Raw genomic sequence first — 17,791 nt, forward strand, 5'->3', positions numbered from 1 at the left:
AAAAAGGAAAAAAAAAAAAAAAAAAAAGAAATTTAGAACTGTTGGCATGGTTGCTCAAGTTTTAATTTATTGACCATTTTGAAAAACCCTCAGTAAGTTTAACAAGAGATTACCAACTAGCTACATAGCCTAGGAAAGGGAAGTTTTCATTTTATGTTAATTAATTTATATCTTTACTATGTAGTAGTTGTAACTATAATTTAGCTACATCTTTTAAAGTGAGTATAAAAAAAGCAACAACGAACAAATAACTTCATTCTGCTTTTGATTTGGGTCATTAGAACTTCAGTGTTATTTAATAACAATATTATGAGGCAAGGGGAATTCATTGGCAAGGGTTTCAATCTACTTAGCTTTAGCTAATGAATGAGTGTAAATAAAGCACTGTCACTTTTTTCTGTGTTCTCTAATAATATTCTGAGTATCATCTTTTATACTATATGGAAGTACCTATCTTTTATTTATTACAGAATATGTTTCAAATAGAATGTTGAAAACCTGAATAACCAGAAAGGACAGGCAAGGAACATGAATATGCCAGTCCATTCTGGGATGAGGAACAGGGAATGGTGGGAACTATAGTGAAATGGAGAGTAAATTCCCCACTAAAGCTATACTCATGCATTTGTCAAACAAAACATCCCTACTGGGTGGGATTTGGCTCAAAGGCAGCTAATGTACTACTCCTATTCAATTCCTAGCTCTTTCATTAAATTGCTTTTAATTATTACAGTGGCCAAGACCTTGGGATTTCTTATACTTTGAGATTTTATTTTCACTGTAGTTCTAAGATTATGTTCTGCCTCATATCTTATATATGTTATGGTATAGCGCCTCTAATTATTACTGTCATATTTTCTTCCCTATTTCTTTTCCTAACTTTTTTCTTCCTGTCTTTCCTACTTTCCTGTTGTATCCTTCACTCTCGCTGTTGGAATCAATGCAGCCAAGTCATGGTTGTCCAGAATGCAAGGTAGAGTTGGTTCTCTTTCGGTGTCAAGCTATGCTGTTATGTCTAGAGTTAAAATTTTGCATTTTTGTGTACATTCACCTGCACTTCAACTTGGGCTGCAACTTTTGTTTTTCTACATTTTGTTATTTATTGAATTTAGGCCTATAGCAAATTGTTCTGAACACATTCCTAAGTAGCTTTAGCAGATGTGTGCACTAGGACACAGAACAGTAGAATATATTAAAAACCTAGAAAAGATGAATAAGGAAATATCACCCTGAAATGAGACATAACTAAAGTTTTCATTTATAATTTGTCCACTAATATTCATTTAAGTTCTCATTAGATAATCATGGATTAAGTTCTCCTGGGTCTTCTATTACAGTTAAAAACATCTAGAGACACTATTCAAAAGGAATTAACTGATCTGGATGCCCAGTAGTGGGTGTGTATCTCATCTTAAAGACAATAGGTATCTGGTCATTTTCCCTCACTGAACCTGATATTAAAATATTTCCATGCCTTTATACATTTTGCACCACAAAATTATTGCTATGCAACATAAGATGCCATAAGGTGCTTGCTATAGTGTACTGGCAACAAAATAAAAAGCATCCTCCTGTGTTTCCAATAATATGAAACTGTTTTCTGATATAGCTCATAACATGTCACATCATTACATTGTCAACTGAGGCTATCTTTTAATACATAGCCAAAAGATTCTTTTCTACATCTTTTATTGCATTATAAATTAAATGTGTTCTTTAGTTGGGATGGCGAATCGTGTACCATCTGCAGCAATAAGGCAAAGAGGATTTTAATCCCACCCACACTGTTAATTGTATAGCATTTGTTTTTTGTCTGTGACATTAAAATTTGACATCTTTATTAATCATGACAAGCTGTTGACTAAAAGAGGCTGCTTCTGATTTTTAAAGGTATAAATATTTAAATATTGCAAACAATAGGATTAGTCACCACAGCCTTTCTAGTGCCCAGAAACTTTTCTTTTTTTTGCAGCCACAAAATTATGGCAAACAGTGAAATTTGACATTGTTACGAGTTCCTTGCTATGGCTGTTTCTCTCATCACAGGACACAATTCAGGTCTCTCAAGCTGATACATAAAATTAGTTCTTGTTTCAAAAAGATAATGTCATTTTTAGAACAGGCATTATCAATCACATTATTCAGCATCTTCTTGTCTTTCATCTAGAGAAATTGGGGGTAAATTATCAGAATGACAGTGATTATATTTAACTTAGAAAAAAGCATGTTTTGTAAATGTAAATAATGATTGAAAAAGTCTGGGAGGTCTTAGGTTACTGTTTAGAAGATCTAGAAGTCGCCTTGTTGTATCTGTCATCTAGAATTCACTTTTATCATATTTTTGAGAACTGTCAACGTAAGAGGGAATTATAATGACAAGGTGCTGATACTGTAAGTGAGGCTACAAAGCCCTTGAGTGAAGTCCTTAAGAAGTTGGGTTGAATTTCAGCCCTGTCACTTAGTTGAAGCTGTGATATTTCTCTAAAACTATTTTCTCTTCTGCCAACTAGAAGTAGTAATAGCCTCCTTCCCAGGTTTGTGTGTGTGTGTGAAATACATGGAGTAATCCATCAAAAGTGATAAGCAAGATATCTGGCACATAATCAGCTCTTAATAAACAGCAGTAGCTATTATTATTGCTAACAATATGTATAATAAATTTCACATAGCCAATGGTCAGTTGTCTGCACAAAAATGAGATACAGAATGCCTGGGCTAATAAATTATAACAAATTATTTAACAACATTATATAGAAGGCCAAACAACTTTTGTTTAATAATAAAATGTAAAAATTCTTTATTCCTAAAATTTTAAAAGAGAAATCCTGTTAACTAATAAAAAATTGCATTGATCTGGTTTTCTTTTCTCCTTTCATTTTCTCTTTCCACCCTATAATCAATCCATCCATAATCTCTGAAAGGCCAAATTTCAGTCAAGATAAGGTGAGAGAATGGCAAAGAAGGAGCCTGAATGGTCCATGAACTCAATCATTAGTAAAAAACTGGAAATGAGATCATTAAGAAGTGGAAATGAGTATATATAAAGGGTCTCATCCTTCACACTGTTGGGCAAAGTGTGATTTTTTTCTCATTAATGAGATTTTGCTGTGATTATAACTAGTTTTAGCTGTCATTATACCTGGAAGCCCAATTACTAGCTGGACTTTTTCTAAACACCATCATTAGCATATGAAACTATTTCCTCTGGAACCCACGTAAGGCAGGCACAGGTGTTATATATTTACAATATAATGGCCAAAACTTATTTTATTTCAATAAATTTTAAGGGAAAACAAAAAAGTACAAGCATGTTTAAAGAATCCCTTCAACAAACATTTATTTAGCACAGACTGTGCCAGACACCATGCTAACTGCTGGGGTTAGAGTTGACGATGCAGCCATAGTCTCTGCCCTAAGGAGGAACACAGAAAAATAGAGTGCCAGGCAATAAAGACACCATTGCACAGAAAAACAGAGTTTAGAAAATGGGATATACTCTGAACTTCTTTCTAAATTAAACAACCTCAGAGGAGTAATTTAAAATATAAACATATATATATATAATTTTAAAATATATGTTTCAATTTAATATATAATTTATATATACACATATACATATATGTTTGTGTACATATATATACACAGAGAGAGAGAGAGAGAGAGTCCAGTAAAGCAAAACCAAGTGAAAAGAATACCTTCAATGTTTTAGTTAATTCTATACAAAGAAGCTATCACATTCCATTCTTCTTTCTCAGTTTTTCTTTTGATATCAAGAAAAGGAACATGGAGAACTATTTTTTTCTGCTGGTTTAGAGTAAAATAGTTGAATTTCAAAATTTGTTTCTGACTGCCTTAAAAATATCTACCCATGACAAGATGGCCAATAAAAAGAAATGAAAGAAAAAAGAAATCAGTCACAACTTCAAGGGGGTAAAGTTTCAGATTTTTTAAATAAGCACCATGTCCCATCTTGATGAATTGACTTTTTTTCCCCTTATTCATATAACACTGATTATTAGATATGACCTAATTGTCCTTATGTAGTATTATTAATGCAGTGTAATCCACAACAGAATATAGTGTTTTTACCAGATAAGGAAAGAAAAGGAGGATGAACTCCTGTTTTCTCAGCCTGAATTTATGCTCACATTCAAGAATTTCCCTGCTTATCTGCCCACCTCCCACCTACAAATCCACAGATTTCACTATGGCTGGGGGAACTGTGGAGAGTTTTTAGTTGTGTGAAGTGGCAACACAGCTCGTTGGGTTCATGCGCAAGATGGTCAAAACATGGTAATCATAAAACAATTGCTATTAAAGAAATAGCTTTTGTGTGGCCAGCTATACATGTCAGGAAATACAAGAGCAAAAAAATTGCAAAGGATTTTGTTGGTGTTTACACACGCCAATTAGAGCTGGTAGAGGTGTGTTTACCTCCATTAATCCTAAAGGAAATGAATGCCTTGGGTCTGGAGAGAACTGGAGAAGCAAATTCATTAATAAGATTAAGATACTCTATTAAAATGAACATCCTAATTTATGCCCAATCAGTTCAGGTTATTTCTGAATGTATCTGGTCAAAAATAAATTCATGATAATTATCCCTAATTGTTTCACAGCATTAATTTAGTATATAACATTCAGAGTCTCCCTAGGCAACTCTAAAAATATCCTAATTATTTTAATGATATGTATGTGTGTATGTAAACATTATATATAATTTATTTTATATATGTTAAATATATATATTTAAATCGAGGTGGAGAACTTTATAAAGAAGACAAACTAGACATTTCAAGCTAATGAAACCTGCAATTAGGAAAATAAATAGACTATATTATGATGGGCCTAATCAATTGAGTTCATATATGTTTAAGAGCGAAGATTCCCTATGTCTGAAATCTTGTCCCATGAGTTAATAACGATGCAACCTTGCCAATATGCCTTAATTACTCTGAGCTTCAGTTATTCTCACCTATAAAATGGATCTGTCTCATAGGGTTGTTTTGAGAATTAAATGAGTTAACACAAGGAAAGCACTTAGAACTCTTCGTGGGAAAAAGGAAATTAATGGTTATTGTTATTTTAATGTGCTTATTTTATAAAATCAAATATATAATTGTGTGTCAATACAATTAAGTAAAGGTATCTCTTGATAGAGATTGCACAGTTCCTGGTACAGATTTGGCATTCAATAATTTTGGTTGGCTATATAAATGTGGATTTGAAAAATTTTAAGAACAATTATTCACATTTATGGATTAAGAAAAGATAGTGACTGATAAATTCTTTTGAGGACATTTTAATACTCAGAATATTTTAATTTATATTGGCATATCCAGAATTTTAGTGAAAGTACATAGTTTGCACTTAACATTAATTCCTATTTTGTTTTTAAAAAAAGTGTCCATTGAACTTTTTAGAATTTGAAAAAAATAACAATTTTACTACTGCTATTTGCTGTATTATGAATCTTATCCTTAATATGGTTTTCCCATGATCTCACCACTTTGATAACTTAGTCCAAAACATATAGAATGTATAAAACTCTTATTACTATGTGTTCTTTATCTAAGTATACCTGCCTATAGGAATAGCCATAATTCTAAAGTAGCAGCCAAAGTTTGATATTCACTTAAAAGTGGTCACATTAGTTCTTCCTATGTCAACATCAAAAAATTAAAAAAGAATCAAAAATGAAACATATTAAGGAACATAGCTTAGAAAATTTTAAATTTTTATTACAAGACATTTCGAACTTACTTAAAATTGTAGAAAATATCAAAACAATTACCTGTATGTTTGCTATCCAGTTTTTATCAAATCTTAACATTTTGCTGTATTTGCTTTAGTTTTTTTTTTAATAAAAGATATTTTACAAGCACGCTGATGTCTTCTGAGGACACTTTCCTGTCCACCTAAAAGAACCACTAAATTGAATTTAATATCTATAATTCCCAGGTTTTCTTGCTATATTTGGATATATGTATGTCATATGTACATATCTACATAAATAATTTATAGTTTTATTTCACAAAATTTTAACTTTATATCATGACATTCTACTGTATTTATCCTTATGCTCAAAAATTTATCCTTCTGATAAAAATTTTTGATCAAGATTTGTTCAAGACTTATCTATATTGATATATAGATGTTTATTTAATTCACTTTAACTGCTGCTTACTGTTTCCTTAAATGAATATATCATAATGTATTTATTCACTCTCTTATTAACTTATTATTAGAAACAATTTTGCAATGAATATTCTTGAATAAATTTCTTGTGCACAGGTGACAAATTTATCTGAAGTGTGTGTACGAACTTATACTTTTGTTCACAGTCTATAAGAGTTTCTGTTTCTTTAAACCATTGTCTGTATATTGCCCCCAAACTGTTTGCAATTTTTTTGAATGACAAAATTGTCAAATCCTGCCCTTACTTTTGTATATTCAACTGGGTTTGTTCAAAGTGAGAAGACTGCTGCTTTATTTCTTTTCTTTTCATTTATGGCTGCAGTTATTTTTATCATGTACTTACTAGGTGTCCAACACAGATTTTTTTTTTAATTTTAATTTATCAATATACAACGCAGTTGATTTTCATATCCCTTTACCAATTCCTCCTTTTCCTCCCTTCCCCCGGCTCCCCGCATCAACATCACATCTGTTCACTTGTCTCAACAAGTTCAAGGAATTGTTGTGATTTTTGTGTTTTCTTCCCCTCCACCCCTATTCGTTTGTATATTTACTTATTTATTTTTATTAGCTCCCACAAATAAGTGAGAACATGTGGTATTTCTCTTTCTGTGCCTGGCTTATTTCATTTAGTATAATTTTCTCTAAGTCTGTACTTCTCACCATATGCCGAAATCAACTCAAAATGGATTAAAGAATTAAATATACATCCTGAAACAATGAAACTCCTTAAAGAAAACATAGGGGAAACACTCCAGGAAGTAGCATTGGGTACAGACTTTATGAATATGACCCCAAAAGGACAGGCAACCAAAGGAAAAATAAACAAATGGGATTATATCAAACTAAAAAGCTTCTGCACAGCAAAAGAAACAACAGAGCGAAAAGACAACCAACAGAGTGGGAGAAAATATTGCAAAATATACATCTGACAAAGGATTAATAACCAGAATATACAAGGAACTCAAACAACTTAACAGCTGCTTTATTTCTTAAACTGGACTCAGCTCACAATAGCTGATGTGGGAGGTGTTATGAGACACAAGCTCGATCTTGGCTACACATTGGATTTACCAGGGAGCTCTCAAAAATCCTAATGCTCAAGCCTCACCCCTAACTAATTAAATCAGACTCTCCTTCAGGGGTACAGGCACAGTTGTTGGGGGCTTGGGGTGGAATGATGCCCCACTTCCCACCCCCAGAACTCAGATCCCAAGGTGATCCATTATGCAGTCAATGTTAGGAATTACTGCCCTTGTGTCTGGCTGATAAGAAAATGAAGTCAGAGTGAGAAGGAAGATACTGGGCTGTAGAAAAAAAGTCTAAAAAGTGGATGGTAAACTGGAGTTTGATTCTCAATAGCTTTATCAAGAATGGCTATAATCAGTGGCTAGAGAACAACACTAGGCATTCCAGGATATGGCAATGCTTGAGACCATGAATCTAGCAAGAGTTAGTCTAGGTATAGTTTGAAATAAACCACAGATTACAATGGCCAGGTTGTAGTCCCTTTAGGCAAAGGCAACTTGTGGCATACAGAATTCCAATAGGTTGGTTTTCAGGACTCTAGTGCCCACCAGAGATGAAGTGTTATGTAAAACCTGAGACATCAGCCGAGATAGAAAATTTGGAAAGACAGTGAGAAATAGAGAAAGGCCTTGTCTGTGGGCACCATTTGCTAATAGCAGATAGCACTAATTTAATTCCAACCCCATCAGCTGGTTGGTGCCAGCTATAGGCGTTCTGCCAGGCTTAATTAGTATAGGTTTTAGAAATAAGTTGTTTTTAAAATTGTAGAATAAGCTTTAAACTTGCTCAGAGGGAATGGAAAGTCAGGAATTAACTCAAATGCCCCAGGTTATAATAAACGAAGAAAGATTTTGGTTTGGTTCATCAATTATAATATAAGCTATTGGCATGAACCAAGAATTTATATGTAATTAGAATTGCTTAATAGCTACATTAAATTTCAAACTTTGCCAATAGTGTAAGAATATTCTTTAAATATTAGGTAACAAATGTTTACAGAATATCAGCTATAGCAACAGCCATTCTTCATCCTTTTCTCAGTCAATACAACCATTACAATTTTTTATAGAAAAAAATGAATTGGAAGACTGTTTAGCTTTGCTGACATGATTAGGTACAAAACTATTGGAAACTTAGATACCAAATTATTATTTGTGGGCAAGAAGACATTGATGTTACTATATAGTTCATGTAATTATTGCCTACATTCAGGAAAGAGTAAGATTTCTAAAATTACAGTATAGTTAGAACACCTACAGGCATTTCTTTCTTTAAAAAAAATACTCATTAGAATAAATGAAACTAAAGGTGTCCAGCATATCTTAAAATATTCATTATACATTCAACTTAAAATAGGTTTAAGACATGAGGATGATGAGATAATTATATAGTAACTCAAAACAAAATATCGTCTTGAAAAGTCTGCATGTCCTTCAGTTTGTGGAGTCATCAGTTAAGATGAATAATCATGATAACTATTTCTTTTCTTCTAATTCAGTGCTGAGTATAAGAGAAGAACTAAATATGTTCAGAAAAGTCTTAATCCTGAGTGGAATCAAACAGTAATTTACAAAAGTATTTCCATGGAACAGGTATGTAATTTTTTCCAGGTGACGGATTTGGGCTAATATAAGTGTAGCACTGACAAAATTATTGAAATGTTGGGATCCATATAAATTTTGCCATATAAACAGAGTTGAGTAAAATACATATAAGAAATGTAGCCAATGAAATGAAGTTTCAAACATAGGATGAAAGTAAATATGTACATTTGGATAAGATTCAATGCATAGAAATGTATTACTCCACCAGACAACATTTTAGGAACTCATCTCTTCTCTAAATTGAGGCCTCCTAGGAATCTAGAAATGTGACGCTAAACTGTATAGAAGAGAGCATAATGACGGCTAGCCTAAAGGATTATCACTGCAAATAAATGACTCTAGGCAAAATTGCATCAACGTGCTTCTGAAAATCTTCATTTCATAACTTTGCATGGATAACAAAAAATAACTGATAGTTTATAAGGTTGAATTCAAAGAGAAGAGAATACAAGAACAGGAAGAAGCCATCCATATAGAACAACTTGCAAACAGGTTATATTTTATTTTATTTTATTTTATTTTATTTTATTTTATTTTATTTTATTTTATTTTATTAAAATGAGGTTTTTAATTTGTATACTGCAAGATTAATTCGTTTGCGAAGTTGAGGCTGGATACAAATTACGGTCTGCGCTCTTGAATTTAAAATAAGTTAAATTCACCTGTAGAAATTGAACAATGCTACTATGATTTTTAGAAATTACTGAAACAAAAGCTGTAATCCAAAGAATTCTAGACATTTTTGCAGTCTATGAAATTCTTACATTTAAAGAGTATTTATAGACTCTGCTTTCTATTTTTTAAAATGGGCAGGCAGAATGATAGTAAATAAGTAAGAGTTTCCATTTTGTTCACAAAATAATGCGATCCCTTAAAACGAAACAGACTACAAAAGCATTTAAATTTCACAAAATATTTAATATAAATCCACATAGTTTTAGGTATTTTAGTTTTGAGTATTTTTACATAAGTGAAAAATGTTCAAGGAAATGAAAATAAATGGATCTATTGTATAAGTGTAATGGAAAATTTATAATGGAAAAATGGAGGTTAATGCCATTTTTATCTGAACTGTAGCTCAAGAAGAAAACACTGGAAGTGACAGTTTGGGATTATGATAGATTTTCTTCCAATGACTTCCTGGGAGAGGTGAGCTTCTGATTTCCTTCTTATTTGCTGCTGTTGTAAACCAATTAAAGCATGATGCCAAGTGTATTTCTTAAATTTATAAGACAGCCATTTCTGAATAAAATCCTTTGACATATAGAATCTATTTGCCGACTTAACTCTTTGAATAGCTGAACAGCAACTGGAGAAATAGTTTTCACCCTGCAACTTGATGTATTTTATAATTAATTTGCAAGAAGAAATATTAGTTATTTCAATAGGAAGAAGTATAATCTGTGAGTCCAAATGAGATTTGAGGTAACAAATTTATTATAAAATAAGCTGAGTTTTCTAAAATGCATTTTCAAGTTCTTTAGTTGCTGTTTCTCACTGCAGGTATGAATGACTTAGTGACATTTTACATTGTTATTTATGATTAAGTATCTTGAAAAAAACTCAAAATATTTTAAGAAGAAAAACTAAAAGTAGGAGAAAACAATAAAAACAATTTTTATATAAATTTTCAAGGAATCAGAATTACCTAATCATAAAACTAGTAGAGTGATTAGATCTTGTGATTTTTTCATCAGTTATGTTATAAAAATACATATTTCATTTATTGCTCTTTGCTTAAGAGCAGAAGTTATAAATAAATGTTAAATTATCTTCAAAAAATCCAAAGCTTATAAACTATGATATCCTTTTGATAGAGAATATTTAAAACAGTTGTGTAGTCTAGGTAATAATGAAGCCTTGTTTCATTATAATCTGTAGTGCTCTCTTCCAATAAAACTAAACCATTTGATTTTCACTTTTGGATTCCATCCTGTCAAGCCACATGGACTAATCTTGATCTTAGGCAGGGCTACTCTAAGGTTATATATCTCATTTCAAAAACCTGACTCTTTGACGTTCTTCTAACTTATTGACTTTTTATGTTTACATAAATATATCCATTGTGCTGGTTTTCATTTCTTTATATCTCATCAAATCTAAGATGCCAGCAACTGTAAAATGCACCATTATATATGTGCCACTAAGGAAAAAAAAATGCTGACAATTAAACCATGATACAATATTTTCTCATCATCAGTTGTTAGTCATATCTCTATTTCAAATGTGATCTAAAGTGTGTTTTAAAATAGAAGAAATAAGTTACTAATTGCATATTATCCATACCTTTTCATTTTGTCCCTCTTGTGACTAAAATAAGACATTTTTCAAAGGTGTTAGCCAAGTTTAGGACTAGAATAAATTTATATAACAACAAAAAAAATTTATATCACAAAAAGATTGATTTGTCACTCTACCTTTCTACATCATTCCCAAATAATTTAGTGAATCATCAAAAATTTTATATGGTTTAATTTAATTACACATTTATTATTCATCTGAAATGCACGAGAGATTGTTCCCAATATCATGGGTGAAGAAAAATGAGGAAGATAGTATCTTTATCCTGGAAGGTTATACTGTAGCCTGTAGCCTCTGGTTTGTATCCTTGAATAAACTTTATAGAAAAAAGTAATAAATGAATTATAGATTAATCACAAATTTCACTGATTTGTTACACTTTTTTTCAGGTATTGATTGATTTGTCTAGCACATCTCACCTTGATAACACTCCCAGATGGTATCCTCTCAAAGAGCAGACTGAAAGCATTGATCATGGCAAGTCCCATTCCAGTCAGAGCAGCCAGCAGTCCCCAAAGCCATCTGTCATCAAAAGCAGAAGTCATGGTATCTTCCCTGACCCATCCAAGGGTAGGAGATATTTCAAGTAGAATATGTTTTTTGTCTGTTTGTTCACTTTTAGTATCTTCTTGAATGTGGATGTGCATAATCTTCACTTCTCTGACTCTGTTTTTCAACCTGTAAAATGGGGGAGGTTGGGCTCTATGAGTTATTTGATATTTTTCACCTCCCAAAATCCATGATAATATGATTTTAGAAAATGCATTGGAGTATTTCATAAAGAAAATATAGGAATCCCTACCAGTTCATTGACTAGTCATTACCATTACTCCATAAATATAATTCTGCATGCTGCTTTTCATTTATCATATCAAGAACATTTTTCCCATGTTACCAAAACAATTGATATACTGAAATTTACTTGTCTTTCCTAAATGTTGTACTCAAGCCAGTTTTTAAACTATTATTATTAATTTTTAAATAATGGTGCCATACATTGGATTTGGCAATATACACACCATTCCCATTCAAATCAGCTTTTCTTTTGGGAGGTTCATTACCAATTTTCCTACAACACAACATTAATCCTCATCATAAACTGATACTGCTTGTATGGTATAACCAAGTGGTATTTTATCTAGAAATAATGAACTATTTATAAATATTAAATATAAATTGTTATGTTGGACTTGAGAATTGCTTCCTCACCTCTTCTCAGAAAGTACATCAAATTGAAAAGTGGTTCTTTGTACATTAAAAGAGAATGGATGATAAGTATAAGTGTTCTAGGCAATGGAAAACTGAGGCCATGTCCAATAGGCCATTCAATTGATATGGTAACCGCGGACTACAATGAGTGCCGTAGATTCATTTATTAACGAGTTTTATAGATCATTTATGGATTCCACTCTGCCCTGCTTAACATTCTGCAAAGTCTTTAGTATAAAGACCCCTCTCTCTATGACTACCTCAGCAAACGTGTGATCTACATTCTCTACAATTGTTTGAGACAGTGATTCTACAATCCCAGCATTTAATATGTCCTAGTGATTCACACCTCTTCATCCAAGAATTCACTGTTTTTGCTTAAAATTCCTGCAGCAATGTAAGCCTGTCGTCTCTACCTTGCCTCCACTAGAATCAGCAGAGTTGCTTGGTGAAATTAGAAGTTAATATATTCATTACTTGAGGCTAGTTAGAATGTATTCCTCTGTTCAAAGTTTATCTATCCTCAAGACTGTCATCCTTTTGCCTTTCCTCCCCCAAATTATTTCCCAAATGTTTAATCACATTACTGTTTGGTGATCAGTTGCATAAAGGAGCCATGAAAGACTCAGAATTACCATAAATCTTAGACAGTTTCAAGTTATGGATAGAGCAAGTTTGACGGGAGGAATGCTGAAGCAGCTTTAACCTGTGTTTTACCCTTTTGTAACCAGACATGCAGGTTCCCACCATTGAGAAATCCCACAGTAGTCCTGGTAGCTCAAAATCATCATCGGAAGGCCATCTCCGCTCTCACGGACCGTCTCGCAGTCAAAGCAAGACCAGTGTCACTCAGACCCACCTTGAAGACGCAGGGGCTGCCATAGCCGCTGCTGAAGCTGCCGTGCAGCAACTCCGCATTCAACCAAGTAAAAGACGCAAATAAATTCCTCAGCATGGCAGCTTAATGTTCATCTGTTGCCTTTCTTTCCTGCTGTCCTTCCCTGTTTGCTTTCTGTTCTTGGCATCCCCTGCTCACTCTGTTCTATGTCCTTTTGTCTGTGTAAGAACAGTATCAATACATAAATATGCTCTTTCTTTTAGAACTTTTTTTTTTTTTTTTAGTTTACATAGACTGAAATAAAACTGGCTGTTTCTCCTTTGTTTCCACCATCCATCCAACCTGGCTCATAGTATTTGGTAGCTGTGTCTGTGGTGTTTGCAGGCAAAGCAATGTTGTGCGTCCTTTTCGTGTGCACTTAAATATCCTTTAGAATACAGGAATTATAAACACAAGTGGTTGCCAATTTTCAAGGCATTATGTCCAAAAAGCACACACATAAGTATTTAGAACAGATTAGCAATGAGATTCTGGCACCTGAAAACACTCAAAAATTGTAGGCTGAATTGTAACACGACCAACAGTTAAGTTCCAGAACCTAGGGGGAAAAGGTCATTTCAAGTCAATGCTTAAAAGCACATCAGTTATGCATGTGAAATGTTGTAGCTTTCCATGCACAAAAGTTCCCAGCCTTCTGAAAAATCTGTGAAGAAAATCATATTTCTTATATTCTCAAAAAATAACCTCATAATATTAATATATGTATAAGCACATATCATGAGGTAATAAAACCTCATTAAGGAGGGGGTCCATTCTGTCAGATCATACATTGTATATGATAACAAGAATTTACAGATTTTTTTTTTTTCTGACCATTGGGAAACCTTTGAAAGTCAAGATTTGCTATGTCTGGTAGCTGTAAAGCAATTAAAGTATAACAATTCACCCGTCTTAACTGCTATATTTCCATTGCATTTGTGAAAATTTAGTCAAGTATATAAAAACGTAGTTAAGTATAGATATTTCACAAATGTAGGTACAAAACGTAGGTGCACTAATACTGCTAAAAGGCATTAGCCAGGCAATGGAGACACATTGCTGTTCTCCCTGTCTCCTTAGTCATCATTTCCAAAGAAACAGCCAGTTTTAACCCCCTTTAATGCTGTGCATGTGGTGTCATTTTGGCATTGGAAAACACAACTTATTTAAATAGAGCGAAAGAACACTTCTGTTTGCATGAATAACATTTAAGCTGGTTCCATCTGAGGATACATACTTTGGGTTTCCATTTCACCCACACCGTCACAGCAGCACATAAAAGCGGTCAGTCTAATCATGCCAGGAAGCAGCACAGACACAGCATAGCAGGAGTCCTCCCCATTCAAAGAACTCAGTCTGATAATCTGCCTCCACCAGCCAATGGCAACCAAGACCAAAGCCAGCTAGCCCTCAGGAAGGTGATGTCTGATGGACCAGTCAAGCCAGAAGGAGGTGAGCAGAAAGGCCCTGTTCAAAGCACACAGCAAGAACATCCCCCAAATTTAAAATTCTCATCTTTAATTTTTAGAGATTGTCTGATAAAATATGTTTATCCACTTTTTAATGTGCTTTTGTGGGCATGGCATTTCAGGACTTCATCTTCACCATGTAAGTCCCCAAATCAGTCCCGTAATATATTGACTACAGTGATTTGTATTTTTCTATGCACTGGGCATCTTTTGACTTCTGTTGGGAAATAGATTAACAGTATTCATATTGCAGAATGGAATGCATGCTACTAACCTAATCTGTTCAAGCATGACTATTAATATGTCACATTGTGATAAAAGTTTAAATTGCTCACAATTCAAGTTAGCATACCAGTTGAAATGTAGATCAGTTTTTGTTGCATATTATTTCAAGTGTAACTTTTTAAAAATTCAGTAAATTTTGGAAATTCTTAGAGGAAAGTAAAGGAAAAACTGTTAATGCACTCACTCACCTTTACATGGTGAAAGTTCTCTCTTGATCCTACAAGCAGACGTATTCCACTCGTGTTTCCATAGTTGTTAAGTGTATCAGATGTGTTGGGCATGTGAATATCCAAGTGCCTGTGTAATAAATAAAGTATCTTTATTTCATTCATAAACTACTGGGTTCTGAGCCATTGTTATACGATGCAGCTTAAAATGAATGTGTCACTTTTTGTTTTCTCATTTGATACCTTGGAATAGAGTATAGTTATTTTTCCATTGCTAGTGAGAGATGTAATGATAGAACATTTGGGAGCAGAATAAAGTTCCATGTCAGAAACATTATAAGATAGAAAATTGTTGCCAAACAAAGACAATCAGAACTTACAGAAAAACATAAATAAATAATGGGGTTGGGCCACCGTAGGCAATGCTTCCACTATTTCTCCCATGTCTGATCTGTTTTGCAATCTTCTCAAGTCCCTGGATAGAGGAAAGTAAATCCGATGGAGATGCAGCTCACCTTGATCCCATAGCTGTGTTCAGAAAGGAAAGCAAGCTTATATCTGTCCCTAACCTGACCCCGACATTTATGGACTTTTCCCCAAGAAAGAGTGACCCGGCCAGACACAGGAATTAAACTAGGGTGATTATAAAGTTATCTTAAAATTTAATTCAAAAACACAAATAAAAATAAAGGTTTTTAAAAAGATAGGATAGCAGTGATTGCCCATTAAGTACCTTCCAGCCCTAAAATACTCGGTTTTATGATTCTATATTTGCCACAAAATTAAAATCAAGCCTTGTACTTTCCTATTGCATTTCTAATTGTTCTCAGAAAATTGAAAACATTTCATTTGCTCTTTTTCCAATTGATCAGATATTTGGGGGCAATGTAAGATGTATGTAGTAATACAGAGGGCAAACCATTGAGATATTCCCTAAATTAGCCAGGTAATTAAAGAAACAATTAGTGTAAACATCAGTGTACGTCTGAATATGTGTTTACCTAACCCAGATTATAGATTCTTACCACAGCACATTTTCCCTTCTTTTGCTAGCTTTACTGATAGTTAAAATTCCACCTCTCACCTTCACTTTCATTGAATAGTTTTATTTTATTTCTTCATGTTATTCATTTTCTTACTTGAAATATTCCATTCGTTATAAATGTCACAGTAATCAAACACCTCTTATTTCACATCTTATTTTTAATTATTGTGATTTACATATTACTATATAAATATTTTGTGAGATATTTTTCTCTGTTTTGGTTCTTAAATTTTGGGTCAAAATGTTTTTAATCTCTATTCTTTGAAAAATGCTCTAATAGTTATTCTCAAACATTTGAAGTGCTATGATTGAATTAGAAGTCACTCTTTAAATACAATCAAAAGAAAAACTAGATAACACAGCATGCTTTCTTGTTTAATTTAGCTCTAACAGTTAACAAGTAAAATGCCCTGTTTTCTAAAATATAAATGTATTATTTCCCTGCTACCACAAATGTACCAATAATATAATTGAACAATGCATTTTCCAGTCACTTAATAGTAAACATACTGTAATATTAAATTTATTTAAAATGCAATATAATTTGTTTAACGCATGGAGAGAAAAACTGGCCAGACATATAAAGAAATAGCAAGTTCATGTTCACTAAGTAATCATTCTAAGTTTTTGGATAAAAGCCTCCCCTTTCAAACCTTACAATGGAGGCCATATAATCCCATTTGCAATCTGAAAAATAATACTCTGTATTTGAATAGTTCTCCACATTGTACAAAGTGTTTTTTTCATTCATCTCATTTTATCACACCAAGTGGATGAGGTAATAATTCATACTTTCTTATCCATGTTTTATGGGTGAGCTTTCAGGGAATCAGAGGGGTGGGATAGCTGATATAAGAACACACTCCTAGAAATGTTCAAAGCCAGCAAATATAACCGTTGCCTTGTGATTCCTAGGCCTTTGCTTTTTTAAATCTACGGGCTCCTTTGGAATCACACTCTCCTTATCTCAATAAAAACAATGACCATTTCTTTATTTGTTATTTATCTAATTCTTACAAATGATTAGAGGAAGCTAGAAATGATGCTCGTATAGATTTAAATTTTCTCTATCTAGACAATCCTCCTTTCTAAAGGCTGGTAATTTAAGCTTCTGCAAACCAAAAGAAGAAAACCATCCCACTGCACAAGCCCAGTGAGACAGCAAAGAGTCCGTAGAGGAGGCTGCGTGTACATCTATAGGCATTTCTATCAAGGATGACAAAATTGTCCCTAAAGAGCTTTCCAAATATTTTTTGTAAGCTTCTCAGAAGATTTCTGCTTGAATTAGCATAAAATATGGGTCAAGCAAGAAAAATGGAGAGAGCCAGAAGGAACATTTTCTCTCCCCCTGGGGTTTAGTCATATGCTAGGAAACCAGAAGCAAGGATGAGACACATTGTGCCAAGCCATCCTGATGCCCAAACAACTCTCTGTATTTAGAAATCCCTGAAAATGTTGTTTTCCAACCCAGTTGGTTTGATTGAACACAGGCTGTGCCATTTTAGAAGGTGACACCAACCAGGGGAGAGTTTAGAAAGTAGTTTTGGTTTGGGGTAATATAAATATATATATATATATATATATATATATATATATATGTATTATAT

At 33.1% G+C, this 17,791-nt stretch overlaps 1 protein-coding gene across 2 annotated transcripts in view; it reads left to right on the forward strand.

Moving 5' to 3' along the window:
- The window catches only part of PCLO (piccolo presynaptic cytomatrix protein), a 421,017-nt gene that overhangs the window by 322,025 nt on the left and 81,201 nt on the right, over positions 1-17,791 (forward strand). For both annotated transcript variants that reach the window (XM_008589167.1, XM_008563007.1), the window contains exons 16-20: positions 947-973; positions 8,726-8,819; positions 9,909-9,980; positions 11,522-11,702; positions 13,073-13,267. In XM_008589167.1, coding sequence (XP_008587389.1) covers positions 947-973; positions 8,726-8,819; positions 9,909-9,980; positions 11,522-11,702; positions 13,073-13,267 — 569 coding nt within the window. The remainder of the gene's footprint in view (positions 1-946; positions 974-8,725; positions 8,820-9,908; positions 9,981-11,521; positions 11,703-13,072; positions 13,268-17,791) is intronic.

Source organism: Galeopterus variegatus, unplaced genomic scaffold (genome assembly GCF_000696425.1).
Source record: "Galeopterus variegatus unplaced genomic scaffold, G_variegatus-3.0.2 Scaffold0, whole genome shotgun sequence".
In the NCBI taxonomy this organism is placed as follows: domain Eukaryota; kingdom Metazoa; phylum Chordata; class Mammalia; order Dermoptera; family Cynocephalidae; genus Galeopterus; species Galeopterus variegatus.